At 48.1% G+C, this 18995-nt stretch overlaps 1 protein-coding gene and 1 pseudogene across 1 annotated transcript; one reads left to right on the top strand and one right to left on the bottom strand.

Annotated features, from left to right (window-relative positions):
• Nucleotides 1-12060, bottom strand: part of LOC147571091 (pleckstrin homology domain-containing family M member 1-like) — a 66512-nt pseudogene extending 54452 nt beyond the window's left edge.
• On the top strand, nucleotides 12008-18161 carry LOC147571090 (uncharacterized). Its single transcript, XM_086696654.1, has 4 exons — nucleotides 12008-14140; nucleotides 14705-16901; nucleotides 17425-17789; nucleotides 18018-18161. The coding sequence occupies exons 1-3, from the start codon at nucleotides 12076-12078 to the stop codon at nucleotides 17435-17437; spliced, it is 4275 nt and encodes a 1424-aa protein (XP_086552780.1). The 5' UTR covers nucleotides 12008-12075; the 3' UTR covers nucleotides 17438-17789; nucleotides 18018-18161.
• Nucleotides 18162-18995: the final 834 nt, after the last annotated feature.

The raw sequence follows: 18995 nt of genomic DNA, 5'->3' as shown, positions 1-18995 counted from the left end.
TCGTATATAAGTACTCACTGAGATGTGTACTAAAGATCACTTTACAGCATTCCTCGAAAACGTTCTAAAGGGGGAAATAATAGTCTTTTTTTCTGGTAAATTTTTAAAAATCTTTATTTTTGAGAGAGAGAGAGAGAGCGCGCGCGCAGGGGAGGGGCAGACAGAAAGGGAGACACAAGAATCGGAAGCAGGCTCCAGGCTCTGAGCCGTCAGCACAGAGCCCGACGCGGGGCTCGAACTCACGAACCACAGATCACGACCTGAGCTGAAGTCGGACGCTTAACCGACTGAGCCACCCAGGCGCCCGGAAATAATAGTCTTTTGAACAAATGGTGCTGGTACCACTGTACATCAATATGCAAAAGAATCGAGCTGGGCCTCGTCCTTATACCACATACAAAAGTCAACTCAAAATGGATCATAGATCTCAATGTAAGAGCTAAAACTATAAAATTTTTAGAAGAACGCATCAATCTTTGTGACCTTGGGCTAGGAAACGGGTATACACGGGACACCAAAAGCACAAATGGCGAAAGAAAAAAATAGGTAGACTGGACTCTATCAACATTGAAAACGTTTATGCTGTAAATGTTACCACCAAGAAAGTGAAACGACAACTCACAGGATGGGAGGAAACAGTTGCTAATTATGTATTTAATAAGGGTATACAACCCAGAATATATAAAGAACTATTATAATTCAATAATAAAAAGACAAATAATCCCATTTTAAAATGGGCCAAGGGGTACCTGGGTAGCTCAGTGGGTTCAGCATCTGACTCTTGGTTTTGGCTCAGGTTGTGACCTCACGTTTCGTGAGTTCAAGCCCTGCATCGGGCTCTGTGCTAGCGGCAAGGAGCCTGCTTGGGACTCTCTCTCCTTCTCTCTCTGCCCCTCCCCTACTCATGCCCGCACTCCCACAAAATAAATAAGTGAAAAATAAACAAAATAAAATAAAAATGGGCCAAGGTTCTGAATAGACATTCCTCCAACGTAGATCTACAAATGGCCAAAAGTCACACAAACAAGATGATGCTTGACATCATTAGTCATTAAAGAAACGCAAATCAAAACCGTAAGTAGATACTGCTCCTGCCGCCTGCTAGCTATAATGACAATTTTTAAAAAGACAGTAAGAACTGTTGGTGAGGATGGAATACATTGCTGGTGGGAATATAAAATGGGGCCGCTGCTTAGGAAAACAGTTTGGTAGTTCCTCAGAAGGTTAAATATAGAGTTACCATGTGACCCAGAGATTTTGCTGCTGGGTATACATCCAAGACAATCAAAAATATACCCACACAAAAACTTGTACATGAATGTTCATGGCTGTGTTATTTATATTAGCCAAAAAAATGGGGGGAAAAAAACAAAAGTCTATCCACTGATGAAGGACAAAATAAAATGTGACGGGTTCATACAAAGGAATCTACAATGAATTATTACTCCCTGAAGCACAGATCAGGCTCCAACAACGATGAATCCTGAAAACAGTATGTTAATTGGAAGAAGCCAGTCACCAAAGGCTGCATATTACAGGATTCCATTTCTGTGAAATGTCCAGAATAGCAAATCTATAGACAAAGGAAATAAGTAGTTGCCAGGGGATGAGGGGAGTGAGGCGGGAGGAGGAGGATGGGACGTCACTGCTAATGGTAAGGGATTTCTTTTCTTTTCTTTCTAAATGTTTTTGTTTATTTTTTGAGAGAGAGATAGAGACAGAGCATCAGCAGGGGAGGAGCAGAGAGAGAGGGAGTCTGAAGCATGCTCCAGGCTCTGAGCTGTCAGCACAGAGCCCGACATGGGGCTCGAACTTGTGAACCACAGATCATGACCTGAGCTGAAGTCAGACCCTCAAACGACTGAGCCACCCAGGCATCCCAAGGGATTTCTTTTATGGGGGATGAAAATATTTTCAAATTCGATTGTAGTGATGGCTGCACAACCTTGTGAATATACGAAAAAAAATGGAATTATACACTTTAATTAGGTGAATTGTATGGTATATGAGTTATATCTCAATAAAGCTATTTAAAAGTGTGTGTGTGTGTGTGTGTGTGTGTGTGTGTGTGTGCGCGCGCGCGCGCGAGCGCGTGTCCTAATCTATTTCACGGCCTTGGCCCCATCCTGAGTTACAGGATCTGGAAGCTACCGGATGAGAGATATGCACGGATGGAGCTGAAAAAGCAAGACTATATCCTAACGTGACCCCAGACAACAGCTGGGATAAACCTGGGGTTCTGTATGTCTGCATGCACACGTGCATACAACTTCCTACCCTGGCTATTCATCCTAAAGGACAAATGTGAAATGGCAAAGAGCTCAGGTCCACAGCTTTGACAACCGCTTCACTGGGCCGATGGTTCTCAAGCCTCTGACCCATGGCTCTGTGCAGGAGATTCCCAGGGCTGGCTTCCCTCGGGGTTATCAACAAAGGAGACCGGCCCATTCTAGAGCTGCACTGCCCAACAGAAACAGAATTCCAGCCACATGTATCATTTTAAATGTTTTACTAGCCACGTTTTTAAAATGTAAAAAGAGGGGCGCCTGGGTGGCGCAGTCAGTTAGGTGTCCGACTTCAGCCAGGTCACGATCTCGCGGTCCGGGAGTTCGAGCCCCGCGTCGGGCTCTGGGCTGATGGCTCAGAGCCTGGAGCCTGTTTCCGATTCTGTGTCTCCCTCTCTCTCTGCCCCTCCCCCGTTCATGCTCTGTCTCTCTCTGTCCCAAAAATAAGTAAGTGTTGAAAAAAAATTAAAAAAAAAATGTAAAAAGAAACACGTGTAATTAACTTTTATATTTAACCCAACATCAAACATATTTTCATTGTAACACATAATCGATAAATGATTGAGTATTTCACCTTCTTTTTTTTTCAGACGAAGCCTTCAAGATCCAGTGTTTATTTCACAGAGCTTATCTCAGTTTGAGCTAACCACATTTTACACGCTCATTCAACAGCCACGTGTGGCTAGTGGTTACCATAGGGGATGGTGCAGTTCTAACCTGGCTCATATTGCAAGATGAGTATTCTCAAAGTCTGGTATTTTAGCAAATCTGAATTTAATAATAACAAGAGCTGAGGAGGAAACCAAGGCTCAGTGAGGCAAAGGGCCTCGCCCGAGGCCTTGAGCTGATAAGTGGCAGTGGTTATGCGCAGGGTCTATGATCAGATGAGAATTATCTTCTCTACGGGGTCAATGTGAGAGGACAAGAGAGACCCATGGGAAGGGACTGGCACCGTGCCTGGCTCACGTCCGCCGTGACAGATATGAGGGGCTAATGGAGACAAGGCAGAGACCACTCGGGGTGGCTAGCTGGGGAGACCCTGCACCAGCTCTGAGACATTTCCCCAAGACCTCTCCCCGAAAAGCTTGTATCACTCACCGGGCTGGTGGGTGAGGACACCCCAAGGCTCCGTGCAGCTCCGTCATCCTCCACAGACTTCTGCTGGCCGCTCCCCGGGCTGAATGCTCTGGCCGCCGCCTCTCCCACGGGACTGGAAGGCCTCTGGTCTAAAATGCTCACCGAGGGGACAGCTTTGGCAGTGCCCAACTGCAGCAAGCCCAGGGTGCCAGGTGCCTGGGGAGGCGGCTCCTGCTTGCGGTCCCCATCTTGAGTCCCAGAGGATGCTTGGGGCGGGAGGGGCTCTGCGGGCACATCAAAAGGGATGCTGGCCTCCAGGCCGGGGAGGGGGAGTGAGGCCCGCCCCGTGGGAATCTCCATTTCTCCACTCAGTCCGCTCAGTCCATTGGTTGGCACAGAGTTTACCTGGGCTTTGCTGAATTCCGACAATACCCTGGAAGTTTTTAAACAGAGAAACCTGTGTGACAAGCTGTCAGCTAGAATGCCCAAGGCTATTGGGACGGCGGTAAGAAGGCAAAACTGCTGTCTGGGGATTTCCAAAACAAAACATCCTCGTCATCCACCCACCGTGCTCCTCTGCTTACACACAAGCCTTCCTCTGACACGCCTCACAAAGTTTCTCCCCAGCTGGGACTGAGGTAGAGTGGGCGGCCAAGGGAACTGCGGGGCCCGGGATCTCCGGTGCAAGCGCTGGTCCACCAGAGCTGGGCCGTATGTGGGGTCCCAGATGCCTCCTGTTCCCAGGACCTGCTGCCGGAGATCAGTGTACACGGGGTGCAGGAGTGTGCACGCAAGTATACATGGGGTGTGCACCTGCTCACTCTTCCAATGGTACTGCCTCTTCCTGCCCTTCAGTGGTGCTTCAGGGACTACAGGGAGCCAGTGTTACTGTCTTTACATACACACACACACACACGCACGCACATGAAAACTACTCTGGGCCTTCTAAAATGTGCACTGGCTAGTGGCTGCTCCCCTTCTCCTGAGGCTTCTGAGAATCCACATTCTGTTTCTGAACTAGAACTATTTGCTGTCTCCTCCTTTGTTTATGAACCAATAGAGTATGTCACGGGCGAATACAGATTCCTACAACAACAAAGCTACCCGGGGCCCAAGAGATTGCCCATATCTGCCCTAATGGTTTACACTGGGTCAGAAGACGTGCCAAACTCCCCTTAATGTGGGCTCATTTCCATAAGGATTTTAGAACTCAAGTTTCTACCTTAATGTCTTCTGGCTGAGCTGTGTGCTCTTATCTACATCATAACCCCAAACAACATTTCAAGACATGCTAGTCAAACATTGGTGAACAACCCATACATTTATGGGCAACTGATCTGCAGCCCAAGACATTTCAGTGGGGAAAGAATAGTCTTTTCAACAAATGGTGCTGGGATAAGCGAACAGTCCCATGCAAAAGAAGAAAGTTGGACCCCTACCTCATACCATATAAACAATGAACTCAAAATGGATCAAAGACCTAAAAGTAAGAGCTAAAACTATAAAACTCTTAGAAGGAAACAGGTATACATCTTTGGATCAGGCAATGGTTTCTTATATGACAGCCAACAAATAAGTAAACAATAAAAAATAGGTACGCTGGACTTTATCAACACTAAAAGCTTTTGGGCTTCAAAAGGATACTATCAAGAAAGTAAAAAGATAACCCATAGAACAGGAAAAAAATCTGCATATCTTATATCCAAGGATTATCACATATCTGATAAGGGTCTAGTATCCAGAATATAGAGAGCTCTTACAATTCAATAATATTAGAACAAATAATCTGACTGAAAAATGGGCAAAGGTTTACAGAGACACTTCTCTAAAGGTATACAAATGGAAAGTACATGAAAAGATGCTCGATATCATTAGACGGGAGTGAAATACAAATCAAAACCGTAATAAGATACTACTTTATGCCTACCAAGATGCCTATAATAAAAAAGAGAGAGGGGCACCTGGGTGGTTCAATCAGTTAAGCATCCGACTTCGGCTCAGGTCATGATCTCACGGTTCGTGGGTTCGAGCCCTGTGTCGGGCTCTGTGCCGACAGCTTGGAGCCTGGAGACTGCTTCAGATTCTGTGTCTCCCTCTCTTTCTGCCTCTCCCCAACTCATGCTCTGTCTCTCTCTCTCTCTGTCTCTCTCTAAAATAAGAAACATTAAAAATTTTTTAAAAATTAAAAAGACAGAGAATAACAAGTGTTGGCAAAGGTGTAGAGAAAATGGAACTCCTACACGCTGCTGGCGGAAATGTGAAGTGGTGCAGCCTCTGTGGAGAACAGTTTGGTAGTTCCTTAAAAGTTAAACATAGAGTTACCATATGAGTCAGCAATTCAACTCATGGGTATATACCCAAGAGAATGAAAAGACAATGTCTGCACAAAAACCTGTACACGAGTGTTCACAGCAATATTATTCACAGTAGCCAAAAAGTAGGAATAGAACAAATGTCCACTAACTGAAAAGATAAAACAAATTGTGGTGTATTCACACAATGGAATATGATTCAGCCATGACCCATGCTACAACACGGATGAACCCTGAAAACCTACTAAGTGAAGGAAGGAGGTCACAAAAAGCCACATAGTGTATGATTCCGTTGGTATTAAATGTCCAGAATAGGTAAATCCATAGCTAGTGGGTAAGGGGTTTCCTTAAAGGGTGATGTTGGTTGGCTTTGGTTGGCACACTGCTGTGGCCCCACAATAGGTTCCTAAAGTTCACGGACTTCATTCCTTTACCCGTAAAACCGGCACGGTAACAGCACCCACCTATGACTGTGTTCAAGGCTGAATGAGATCATATAGGTAAAATGCTTATAGAGTGTCTGGCACAAAGTAAGTACTCAATAAACATTAACCTCAATTTGTCATTGGTTGTTCTTATCGCCACTGGCAAGACTGCTTAGCCTCTACACACATGGCTATAAAAATGTAAGGAAAGAGAATTACGGAAAGATTCACCAGCATTACCGAAATGGTTATCAATTATAAATGACCCCTCGTCTGTAAGACACATTTTAATGATGGAGTGGACTGGGTGTGGGAATAAAGAAACACCACCCGACAGCAAGAAGCTTGTGTGATAAATTAGAGTTTCCACCAAATCAACACCACGGTCAGGATGAAATCAAGTTCACAGGAATCTCACCAGGATCAGAGCTGGTCGGCAGGACCCAGAGAGAATAAGAGACATGCACATCAAGTGGGAAAAAGTGCTAGAGATGAGGTTTTGAAGGAAAAGTGAAAGAAAGAGAATTTTCAAAACTTTTGAAGAAAATGCAACCAACATAGGGCTGAAACGGTGACACCGCTCCGGTCCTTCCACTTCTGTCCAGCTCAGGGCAGCGTTTTTCAAAAACTGCCTGTTGAAAAATTCTAGAAGTTTGTGCTTTCATTTAGAAGACAGTCTGGAAACATATACGTATTATACACATACGTATATTGCGCGTACACAGAGGCGTAGGTGTGGAATAAAAGCATGGGCTGGAGAATCGGCATGACCACCCCATAAAGTGCCCCCGCCAAGCGATTCTGAGCCTGCGCTTTTCCTGAGCGCGTGGACTAGCGCGTTGGGGTCCACGGCACCACCTGGCGGTCAGGGGTGCTCATGAAAGTACAGGAGGGGGCCGCATGTGCGAAGAATCATTTCCCCCAAGAGAAGGCCTCATGATAACGACCTCTGACAAATATCACCAAGCACAGATCTGCAGCCGTGTATACACAGACAAGTAGCGCGAGAACTGACATCACGGGGACCCCCAGTAGTAAAATGATGATGACACCGCCTATGGAGCACTCACCCTGTGATTGGCACTGCTCTAAGCGCTTTGCATACCTTAACTCACTTCCTAGCATTCTTATCCCCGTCTTGCAGATGAGGACATCAAGGTCAGAAAGGTTGAGTATCTTGCCCGGGGTCGCAAAGCTGGTTAATGGAAGACTCCAGCAGTCTGGCTCCTGAGTCCACACTCCTAACCACCGGCCCCTAGCTGTGCTTCTCAGCGATCACTGTAATTCAGACCCAACCAACACAAAAGAAGCTATTCAGGCCATCAATCCTCTATTCACAAAGCAAACTGCAGTTTGGTTTCCAGAAAACATTAAGTTAATACATTTCCTTGGAATGTTACATCTTTTGTACTTTATGTTTAACTTGTAGATGATTTTAAAAAACTTTTTTTAACATTTATTTTGATAGAACGCCTGTTCTCTCTCTCTCTCAAAATAAATCAACTTTAAAAAATCCACGTAAACAAATATTTAAGTAATATGACAAAAATAAGCGAACTCTTAACTGCTGATGTGACTCTTCACCCTCAGACACACCCTCTAAGAGCTGGTGTGTGTGGACGTGCGAAGATAACTTCAAGCCCAGCACTCAGAGTGACGGTGCTGGATGTGTGTTTGTGCATCTGTGTGCTCTGTGTTTGCTGGTTCCGCACGCCACTGCCCCGCGCTGGTCTGTACATCCTGACCCTCTTCCCTTGACTTCTCCCACAATGCCCAGGATGACGCTTCCCACACAGGGTGGACGGTCACTGATTCAACGGCCTTAAGCTGGAATTTTCCAATCACAAGACTCACGAAAGATAAAAGCAGGGCACATGACAGACAGAGGGCCGGCGGGCTGGCCTGTGGGAGGAGGAGACACAAGGAAGGGTTCAGACAGGTGAGTGAACTTAAGTCACGCCATGGGCCCAGCCGATAGAGCGGGGATTGCTCCCTTCCAGGATGTTCTACCTAAATTCTTGTTTGATGTTTGAAAGTTCTAGCTAATGTGCTCTGTTGCTCAGAAGCTGCTTCAGCCGTAATTCGCCCCCAGGCATCTGATCTGATTCTCAGCCAGAGAATCCCTATGAGGGAGCCTCCACTTTACAGATGAAGAAACAACCTCACAGAGCCAACGCTTGGCCTGCCGTTACTGGACTTGTGACTGGTAGAACAGGGCTTGAGGCCGGATCCTGCTACAAGCCAGTCCGTACCGGCACCCAATCTGGTGTTCTTCCCACAGCAGCTGGGAAACCTGTAAAGACTTGAATGAACCAAGAAGGTAGGGGCACACAGGAGTAGAAAAGAAGATCCTAGACACTGGCTGAGGGAACATGGGTCTGGCTGAAGGAAGCGCTTAATAAAAGTTTACCATTTTCGGGGCGCCTGGGTGGCTCAGTCAGTTAAGCGTCCGACTCTTGATTTTGGCTCGGGTCATGATCTCATAGTTCCTGGGATCAAGCTCTGCATCACGCTCTGCACTGACAGCAAGGGGCCTGCTTGGGATTCTCTCTCTCCCCCTCTCTCTCCCTGCCCTTCCCCAACTCATGCTCGCTTGCTCTCTCTCTCTCTCTCTCTCAAAACAAATAAATAAACTTGAAAAAAAAGTTTATCATGTTCTACCTATTAGATGAGCAAATATCCAAAAGTTTGATAATACCTTCTGCCTACAAGGCCGAGAGGGCACAGGTACATTCCTGACAGAGTGTAAACAGGCGGTTATCTATGAAAATTGTAGATTCATTTATCCTTTGCCTCAGCAATTCTGTTTCTGGGACTTTACTGAACAGAGATAGTTGCATAGAATTAGAATATCACATACACACGGTTATTTATAGAAAGAGTGAACTCCAGTGTCCAGTAAATACAGGGCTGGTCAAATAAACTAAGGTACATTCATACAATGGAAACACATGCCACGGGGAAAAAAAAAAAAAAACTGAAGAAACTGATATGAAGCTCCAAAACAAAAATTCTGATCTCTTCTGAGACAAGGTATCAAACAGTATATTTATAATAGCTTTGTGGGGATGAGGCAGAGATAAGAAATATAAAAGACATTTAAAAAGTCTATCTATTCATATCTGTTAGGTGCATTTAGAAACATCAGAAAAAGACATGTAAAGGGGGTGCCTGGGTGGCTCGGTCAGTTAAATGTCTGACTTCAGCCTAGCTCATGATCTCACGGTTCGTGAGTTCGAGCCCCACGTTGGGCTCTCTGCTGTCAGCACAGAATCTGCTTCAGATCCTCCGTCCCCCTTTCTCACTGCCCCTCCCCTGCTCATTCTCTCAAAAATAAATAAATAAACTTTAAAAAAAAGAAAAAGAGGGGCGTCTGGGTGGCTCAGTCGGTTAAGCGGCCGACTTCGGCTCAGGTCATGATCTCACGGTCCGCTCTGTGCTGACAGCTCAGAGCCTGGAGCCTGTTTCAGATTCTGTGTCTCCCTCTCTCTCTGCCCCTCCCCCGTTCATGCTCTGTCTCTCTCTGTCTCAAAAATAAATAAATGTTAAAAAAAAAATTTAAAAAAAAAACAAAAAAAGAAAAAGAAAAAGAAAGATGTAAGGAATTAACAATTATGGTTACAAAGGTGGAAAAGACGTTTCACTGTAGGTAGACTTTTTTTTCTTACCATAAAAATAAATCTATTAAAAAATGAATGTTTCTTTTTTTTTTTTAATTTTTTTTTCCCAACGTTTATTTATTTTTAGGACAGAGAGAGACAGAGAATGAACGGGGGAGGGACAGAGAGAGAGGGAGACAGAATCGGAAACAGGCTCCAGGCTCTGAGCCATCAGCCCAGGGCCTGACGCGGGGCTCGAACTCCCGGACCGCGAGATCGTGACCAGGCTGAAGTCGGACGCTTAACCGACTGCGCCACCCAGGCGCCCCAAAAAATGAATGTTTCAAAAGGGCCTGAACGAAGAAGGCTCTGCTGTGGTGAGCATGGTTAACATAGAGAGATGGTGACTCACTACGTTGTACACCTGAGACTAATATAACACTGTGCGTCAACAATACTCAAATAGAAAAAAGTTCTTTTAAAGAGATAGCTCTGCCCAGGGTCCCTTCTCTAGTCAAGTTCATTGCTCCCTGTGCTCTTCCTCCACTCACTTGCTTGGCCCCTTTTGTGCACCACCTCCTCCAGGCCTCATTCAGGGTCTGTGTCCTTCAGAGGCCTTCTGGGAGGTCGCAGCGTAGCACCCTGACGCGCTGGGCTTCACTGCGTCTTTTGGAAGTCGTACATCTAACTCCGAACCGTTAGTTTCCGCCCTAGAGGCAATAATATTTTACACGAAGCCTCAGACAAATTAGGTAACTTGTCGAAGATCAGCCAGGGGCAGAGCCGGAGCCTGATTCAGCTCTGAGCCCTCCCTGAATCCATTCTCCTCGCTGCCCCATGTTGCCTCCAGTTATAAGTCCCGGCAACTCCAGTCCCTGAGGAAGAGCCACGGTCCTCTTTTCCTTTATGCTCTTAGAGAGGTCAATGCTCAGTGACAGGCAATCACATGCCATAGGAAGGGAGAGAAAGAGGAAGAGGAGAAGGAAGGAAGGAAGGCAGGGGGAGGAGAAGGAGTGGGGGGAGGACACTCACTCTTGCAGAGACGGGTCTGAGTCATCGGCATTTGCTGTCCCCAGATCGGAGTCGTAGGACATGGGCTCCTCGGAACGGTCTGGACTCTTGGAGCCATTCACTTGGAGTGGGCAGCTATCAGAGTTTAGGCTGCAAGACAGCTGGGATGAACTGGCGGTGTCCAGGCTGAGGGAGGAGGCCGTGAGCTTCCGGTTCCGTCGGATCTTATGGCCTGAGTGCTGGACTTCGATGTCCTCCGAGCCTGAGGAATGGGAAACTGAATCCAGAGACTCTTTCCGCTGTAGTTCTGTCCCAGAGGTGGTGAGGGGGTCGAGCTCAGAGAGTGGGCAAAGCCCAGAGAGAGCCAGTGGGGTAAGCGTCCACTCGTTTAAGATGGCGGACTTGTAGGAGAGCTGGAAGGATAAGGACGTCAGTCCCTGCACTTTTGAGAGTGAGAAAGAGCGTGAGCTGGGGAGGGGCAGAGAGAGAGGGAGACGCAGAATCTGAAGCAGGCTCCAGGCTCGGAGCTGTCAGCACAGAGCCCGATGCGGGGCTCCAACCCATGAACCACGAGATTATGACCCTCTCTGCCACTCCTCCACTCGCACTCTATGTCTCTGTCTCTTGCTCTCTCCAAAATAAACATTAAAAAAAATTTTTTTAAAACAACAATAAGCGGGGCGCCTGGGTGGCGCAGTCGGTTAAGCGTCCGACTTCAGCCAGGTCACGATCTCGCGGTCCGTGAGTTCGAGCCCCGCATCAGACTCTGGGCTGATGGCTCAGAGCCTGGAGCCTGTTTCCGATTCTGTGTCTCCTTCTCTCTCTGCTCCTCCCCCGTTCATGCTCTGTCTCTCTCTGTCCCAAAAATAAATAAACGTTGAAAAAAAAATTAAAAAAAAAAAAAAACAACAATAAGCATTTATTCCTCAAAAAACATATTTTTTAATGTTTATTTTGAAGAGAGAACAAGAGAGAGAGAGTACAAGCAGGGGAGGGGCAGAGAGGGAGACATAGGATCTGAAGCAGGCTCCAGGCTCTGAGCTGTCAGCACAGAGCCCAATGCGGGGCCGAAGCCATGAATGGTGAGACCATGACCTGAGCCAAAGTCAGCCGCTCAACCAACTGAGCCACCTGGGCGCCCCATTCCTCCAAAGGGACTGGGGGAGTGGTGGCCTTTGCAGGGTGGAGGGAGGCCTGGGCCCCAAGTGATTCTGGGAATAGGGCCCGCTCTGGTGGTGCAGAGCCCATCTCCAGGGGCTAATAAAGGTGGCCTCAATAAAGACGTCAATAAATAAAGGGTGGGGCTTAGGCGGGGGAGGGGCGCGCACTTGCTAACAGTGCACGCGCGCATCACGGGGCTGCCATAATGGTTTGGCTCCCGCTCAGTTCCCAGCGCCAGTACCCCACTCGCCTGGGTCGCTGCGCCCCGGAGCCTCCGCAAGTCATGTCCCGGCTGCGCCTGTTGGCCCCACTGCTTGTCCTTATGTGGCAACCGTTGTGGCTGCTGGTCCAGGCAGCTCAGCCTCCAGAGTGGGCCCTGGACCCTGCCCAGCTGACCTCCGACCCCCTGGAGGCGGCTGAGCCCTGGTCGTCGCGCTCCTCTGATCCCCCACCCGAATCGCCCCAGGCGCTTACACCCCCAGCTGGGCTGGGGGGCTTTAATTACCTGGGGTCCTCTGCTCCAGCCCAGATGTTGGCCCCGCCTAAGGAGTTGACGGAGACTTTGGTTCCATTCCTGGACACGGATTCCGTTGGAGAACTACCCCCAGGGCCAGATGAGGATCTGAATGACCAGCTAACCCAGCATCAAAGGCTCCCAGAGGTGGTTCCAATGCCAGGTTGGGATTATTTAATGTTTCCCAGGGTTACAGGTAAGCCTTTAGATGTGGAACTTACCACAACTCCAGGGCCTGAGAAAGGTGTTGCACCTTCTATAGCCCAGCAAGAGGCCCCACCTCAGCCTCTTGAACATACTGAGGAAGCAGAACTTTCTCTAACCCAGCAAGAGACCTCGGGTAAGCCTCCAGAGGAGGTTGAGCCTTCAAGTGAGCGGGAGACCCCAGGTCAGCATTCCGAGCCTCCTGGGGTGATTGATCCTTCTCTAAGGCAGCAGGAGACCCCAGCTCAGCCTTCAGTGCCTCGTGAGGAAGCTAAGCCTTCTCTAAGCAAACAGGAACCCCCAGCTCAGCTTCCAGACCCTTTTGGAGAAGCTGAACTTTCTCCAACCCAGGAGGAGGTCTCAGCTCAGCTTGCAGAGCTCCTTAATGAGGCAGAATCTTCAACCCAGCAGGAGACTCCAGCTCAGTCTCCAGAGGAGATAGAATCTTCTGCAACCCTGCAAGAGCAACCAGCTCAGCCTCCAGAGCTGCCTTCCAGGGAGGTGGAACCTTCTCCAACCCAGCAGGAGCACCCAGCTCAACCTCTATGGCATCATAAGATGACAGTTTCACCTCCAGGTCACTACCGTGATCAACATTTAAACCTGCCCAATGTCAGTTTGAAACCTCCAGATGTGCAGCTTACCATGACTGCAGAACCCACTACAGAGGTGGGACCTTCTGCAGTTCAGCACGAGACTAGAGCTCAGCCCTCAGTGCCTCTTAATGTGGAACCTTTTGAAACCCAGCATGAAGCCCCAACTCTGCCTCCACAGTCCCCTGAGGTTGAATCTTTGCCAGTTCAACAGGAGACTCCAACGCAATCTCCAGAATCTACCACACAGGAGAAACTTCCAACACAGCAGGAGACCCCAGTTCAGTATCCAGAATATCCTGGCGAAGTTGAACCTTCTCCAACCCAGCAGGAGGTCCCACATCAGCATCCAGCGCCCCCTGAAAATGTTGTATCTTCTCCAGTCCAGCACGAAGTCCCAACTCCACCCGAAGATTTTCCTGAGGAAATTGAACTTTCTCCAAGCCAGCAGGAGAGCTCAGCTCTGCCTCAAGTGCCTGTTGCAAGTAGAGAACCTTCTCCAATCCAGCAAGAGGTCCCAGCTCAGCAACCAAAGCCCAATGAGGGGGTCGAGTCTTTTCCAGTTCAGTATGAGCATCCAGCTCAGCCTCCAGGGTCCTCTACAGATGTTGTAGCTCAGTCTCCAGTACAGCATGAGGTGACATTCTCACCTCCAGGTCCAGGTGAAGCTCAGCATCCAGTGTTGCCTAATATCACAGTTAAACCTGTGGATCTGAGGATTTTCATAAGTCCCCAGGCAACTAAGGAGGTTGAACATCTTCCAGTGCAGCAGGATGTCCCTGCTCAATCTCCTATTCCCCCTGAGCAAGTTGAATTTTCTCCAGCTCAGTCCAAGCGTCTTTCCCAGTCTCCAGAGTCCCCTGAAGATGAGTCTTCTCCAGGCCAACAAGAGGTCCTAGCTCAGACTCCAGACCCCCGTAAGGCTGTGGAACCTGCTTCAGGCCAACAGGAGGCCCCAGCTCAGTCTGTAGTCCCCCAGCTGGCCCCAGCTGTATCTCCTGAGCCCCCTAAGGAGGTAGAACCTTCTCCCACACCACAGGAGGCCCCAGCTCAGCTTTCAGAGCCTCCTGAGAAGGTAGAACCATCTCCAGTTCAGCAGGAAGTCCCAGCTCAGCCTTCAGAGCCCCCTAATGAGGCAGAATCTTCTCCAACCCCGCAGGAGGCCCTGGTTCAGTCTCCTGTCCCCCAGCAGGCCCCAGCTGTATCTCCTGAGCCCCCTAAGGAGGTAGAACCTTCTCCCACACTGCAGGAGGCCCCAGCTCAGCCTTCAGAGCCCCCTAATGAGGCAGAGTCTCCAACCCAGCAGGTGGCCCCAGCTCAGTTTCCAGTCCTCCAGGAGTCCCCAGCTATATCCCCTGAGCCCCCTAAGGAGGTGGAACCTTCTCCCACACCTCAGGAGGCCCCAGTTCAGCCTTCAGAGCCCGGTAATGAGGCAGAATCTTTTCCAACTCAGCAGGAAGCCCCAGTTGTATCCTCTGAGCCCCCTAAGGAGGTAGAACCTTCCACACAGCAGGAGGCCCCACCTCAGCCTTCAGAGCCTCCTGAGAAGGTGGAACCATCTCCAGTCCAGCAGGAAACCCTATCTCTACCTCTCGAGCCACTTAAGGAGATAGAACCTTCTCTAACACAACAGGAGGTACAAGCTCAGCCTTCAGAGGCCCCTGAGAAGGTAGAACCATCTCCAATTCTTCAGCAGTCTCCAACTCAACCTCCGGAGCCCTCTAAGGAGGCAGAAACTCCTCCAGCCCAGCAGGAGGCCCCCGTTCAGCCTCCAGAGCCACCCGAGGAGGTTGTAGCACAACCTCCAGTCCGTAATGAGGTGACAGTTCCACCTCTAGGACAAGAGCAAGCTCAGCATCCAAACTTGCCCAATGTTACTATTCAGCCTGCTGACCTGGAGCTTACTGCAACTCCAGAACCTACTGTGGAGGCTGAGCATTCTACAATCATGCAGCAGACTATAGCTCCTCCAGAGGACACTGCGGTGACACCTCCACATCCAGAGCAGGTCCAGGCTCAGCATCCAAATTTGACTGAAGCCAGAGTTCAGCCTTTAGACCCGGAACTGACCATAACTCCAGAACCCACTACAGAGGTTGAAACTTCAACCACGCAAGAGATCCCAGGTCACCCTTCAGGGCCACCTAAGAAGGTTGTAGTTCAGCCTCCACTGTTTCGGGAGGTGACAGTTCCAACTCCAGGTCTGGATCGATCTCGTCATCCATTGTCACCTAATGTAACAGTTCAGCCTTTGGACCTAGAGCTTACCATAACTCCAGAACCCACTATGGAGGTTAAAGCTTCTACAGCCCTGAAGAAAACTACAGCTCCTCCAAAGGACCTTGAGGTAACATTTGCACATCTAGAGCAGGTTCAGGTTCAGCCTTCAACCTTGAATAAGGCCAAAACTCAACAGACCCCAGACCAGCCTCCAGAGCCGCCTAAGGAACTTGTAGCTCAACCTCCAGTATATCAAGAGGCAGCAGTTCCAACACCAGATCAGGATCAAGCTCAGCGTCTGTGGTTGCCGAATGTAACAGTTCAGCCTTTGGACTTGGTGCTTACCGTAACTACAGAACCCACTACGGATGTTAAACATCCCTCAGCCCTGCAGCAGACTACCGCTCCTCCAGAGGACCTTGAGGTGACATTTCCACATTCAGAGCACATTCAGCATCCAACCTTAACTAAAGTCACAGTTAAACCTTTGGACCCAGGGCTTCCCATAACTCCAGAATCCACTACGGAGACTGAACCTTCTCTAACCATGCAAGAGACCCCAACCCAGCCTCCAGAGCCACCTAAGGAGGTTGTTCCGTATCCATCCCAACAGGAAGTGACAGTTCCTACTCCAAGTAAGGATCAAGGTCAGCAACCAACATTGCCCAGTGTCACAGCTCATCATGTGGACTTGGGGCTTACCATAACTCCAGAACCTACTACAGAGGCTGAACATTCTACACCCATGAAGGAGACTACAGCTCCTCCTCCAAAGGACCGTGAGGTGACACTAGCACATCCAGAGCAGGTTCAGAGTCAGCATCCAAACCTGACTGAAGTCACAGTTCCACCTATGGACCTGGAACTTACTGTAACTGCAGGATCCAGTGTGGAGACTGAACCTTCTCCAACCATGCGAGACACCCCAACTCAGCCTCCAGAGCCACCTAAGGAGGTTGTAGTTCAATATCCATTCGAGCAGGAAGTGACAGTTCCAACTCCAAGTAAGGATCAAGGTCAGCATCCAGCATCACCCATCATCCCATTTCGTCATGTGGAGCTTACTATAACTCCAGAACCTATTACAGAGGCTGAACATTTGACAACCCTGAAGAAGACTACAGCTCCTCCCCCAAAGGACCTTGAGGTGACACTTGCACATCCAGAACAGGTTCAGAGTCAACATCGAAACCTGACTGAAGTCACGGTTCCACCTATGGACCTAGAAATTCCTGTAAGTCAGCAACCAGAGTCATTTGAGACAGGTTTTCCTCCAACAACTCAACATTCTGTGGTGCATTTTGTAAACTATACCTCAGAAAAGGCATACACAACTTTAACTTGGCAACCAGAACAGAATGCCACCACAGACCTCAAAATATGTGAGCGCTGTACCTGCAAAGATGAGACACTGTCGTGTGTTGGTCTCAGCCTACAGCAGAGGCTCCGCAGAGTGCCCGAGCCGGAGCCCGACACCTACAACGGCACCTTCACCATCTTGTAAGAATCGCCTTTACTTGTTCGTTCTCTGCCTCCTGCTTGACATGGCCGTCTCTTCCTCAATGTCGTCCTGGGCCTTCCTCATCTCCCCAACCACGTTGACTGACTTTCTGTTTTTACCTTTTCTTTGTCAACTATCCCTTATCTTCATTTTCCTTTTTACTACTGTTCGCCCTTCTCCAATCTTTTACTTGTAATTGTCCTTATTCTTTTTCCTTATCCAATTTTTAGCCCCATTATTTCATTCCTTAACCTCTACTCTCCCATTTTTGCTCCATCCTCTATAATAGGATACAACAGAGTAGTGAAGAGTAGAGATTCTGGAACTAGATTGCCTGCGTTTGGGCCGAGGTCTGTCATCTATTAGCTTTGTGACTCAGTTTCCTTTTCTGTGAAATGGAAATTATGATAGCTACCATCTCATGGGATTATTGTGAGATCTAGATGAGGTAATACATATGAAGCACTTGGATCAGTGCCTGGCAAAATATGAGTGTTAGCTGTTATTATTTTGATTCCCCAGACCTCATCTTTGACCCCCGGCCTTCCACATACAGTACTCGGTTTGGGCCCAACCCAAGAGTAAGTACGATGGGCGCCACACTAGGATGAAATCGTCTTCAGAACATGAAATGACAGGTGGGAAGAAAGGAAATGGTCATAAAAAGGGAGGTGGCATGTAATTAAGTACTAAAAGAGGTACCATGGGTGTTGGAATTCAGCAGACTCTGTACTCAGTGGAGTATGGAGGTCAGGGAGAGCTGCATGGATAAGCTAACACTTTAGCTGAGACTTAAAGAGTGGCTCTGATGTGTTAAATAGAGAAAAAAATGGGTATAAGTCTAGGCAAAGGCATGGCTGCAGGAATGATCAGGAATTAAGAATTAGGTTAGGGGCGCCTGGGTGGCTCAGTCGGTTGAGCGTCCGACTTCAGCCCAGGTCACGATCTCACAGTTCGTGAGTTCGAGCCCCACGTCAGGCTCTGGGCTGACGGCTCAGAGCCTGGAGCCTGCTTCCGATTCTGTGTCTCCCTCTCTCTCTGCCCCTCCCCCATTCATGCTCTGTCTCTGTCTGTCTCAAAAATAAACAAACATTAAAAAAAAAAAAAAGAATTAGGTTAAGCAGTTAAAGATCCAATTACGAGAAACCTTGACTATCAGCTAGAGAGGTTTGAACGTTACATTCTGAGTTACAGAGGGCCATTGAAAGTTTTCAAGCATGAGATACAGACCATTGAAACGAGGATTATTTTCAGTTCCCCATATAGGGCGATCTGGAGAGGAGAGCTTGATCCAGCGAGACCAGATAGAATGTTCTAACAAAACCTAGGGGTAAAGTAACAAGGGGCCGAATCAGAGTTGCTGAAAAGAGTAGAAAGAAAAGCCTTGAGAGCACTGCAAAGGAGGAAGTGACAAGATAGACTAACTGATGACAGTCGCGGGTGGGGTGTGCACGGGAAAGAGAAAACTCAGATATTACTCTGAAACTTCTGTCCCAGAAAAGGAGAATGATGGAAGTTGAGGCATCTTTTACCAGGGAACATAGGAGCAACCAGAAGGCTTCAGGTTGACTGGAAATGTCCACCAGGCACAGGGGCAGATGGGTATCTGTTTTGAATTTATTCCTGACTCCCCTGAAAAAAATGTGTATATAAACTGACCAGGTAAGCTGTTGTTGAGGGAAGAGGACAAAACTACAGGTAAAGGTTCAAAGTCATACGCAGGGTTAGCGGTTGAAACTGAACCTCAGGCATTTAATAGCTTCTTTTAAACATGTGTAATTCATGGATACATGAGTTATCATGGATACTTTTTTTTGTTTTTAATGTCACAGGTATAGAGGATAAAACGTGAAAATCCCACCCCACCCTCCCTACCACTCATAAGATAACTCCTGTCACCTTTTTGGTGTGTGTCCTTCCTTCCCATCTCTTTCCTTTGCATTTTTTCCTAATTTCCTAATGAGGGGATACTTTTTAATTCCTTGCCCAGTGATTTGTTGCTTTTCCCTATGCAATATGTCTAAGAAATCTTTCCGTGTTAGTTATTCTAATTTCTAACTTCCCTTATCCTTCTAACACCTAGAGAGGTTTCA

Source organism: Puma concolor, unplaced genomic scaffold (assembly GCF_028749965.1).
Source record: "Puma concolor isolate L17-30 unplaced genomic scaffold, mPumCon1.1.hap2 unalloc_scaffold_64, whole genome shotgun sequence".
NCBI classification, from domain to species: Eukaryota; Metazoa; Chordata; class Mammalia; order Carnivora; family Felidae; genus Puma; species Puma concolor.
The sequence above is the reverse complement of the archived record's forward strand: the minus strand, read 5'-3'. Positions and strand labels throughout refer to the sequence as shown.

What these genes read in the sequence shown, in the direction of transcription:
- LOC147571090 (XM_086696654.1), top strand. Translation starts at nt 12,076, where the DNA reads ATGGTTTGGCTCCCGCTCAGTTCCCAGCGCCAGTACCCCACTCGCCTG. An exon ending in AGGCCAACAGGAGGCCCCAG is followed by an intron (nt 14,141 to 14,704) that starts CTCAGTCTGTAG and finishes AGGAGGCCCCAC; the next exon opens with CTCAGCCTTCAGAGCCTCCT.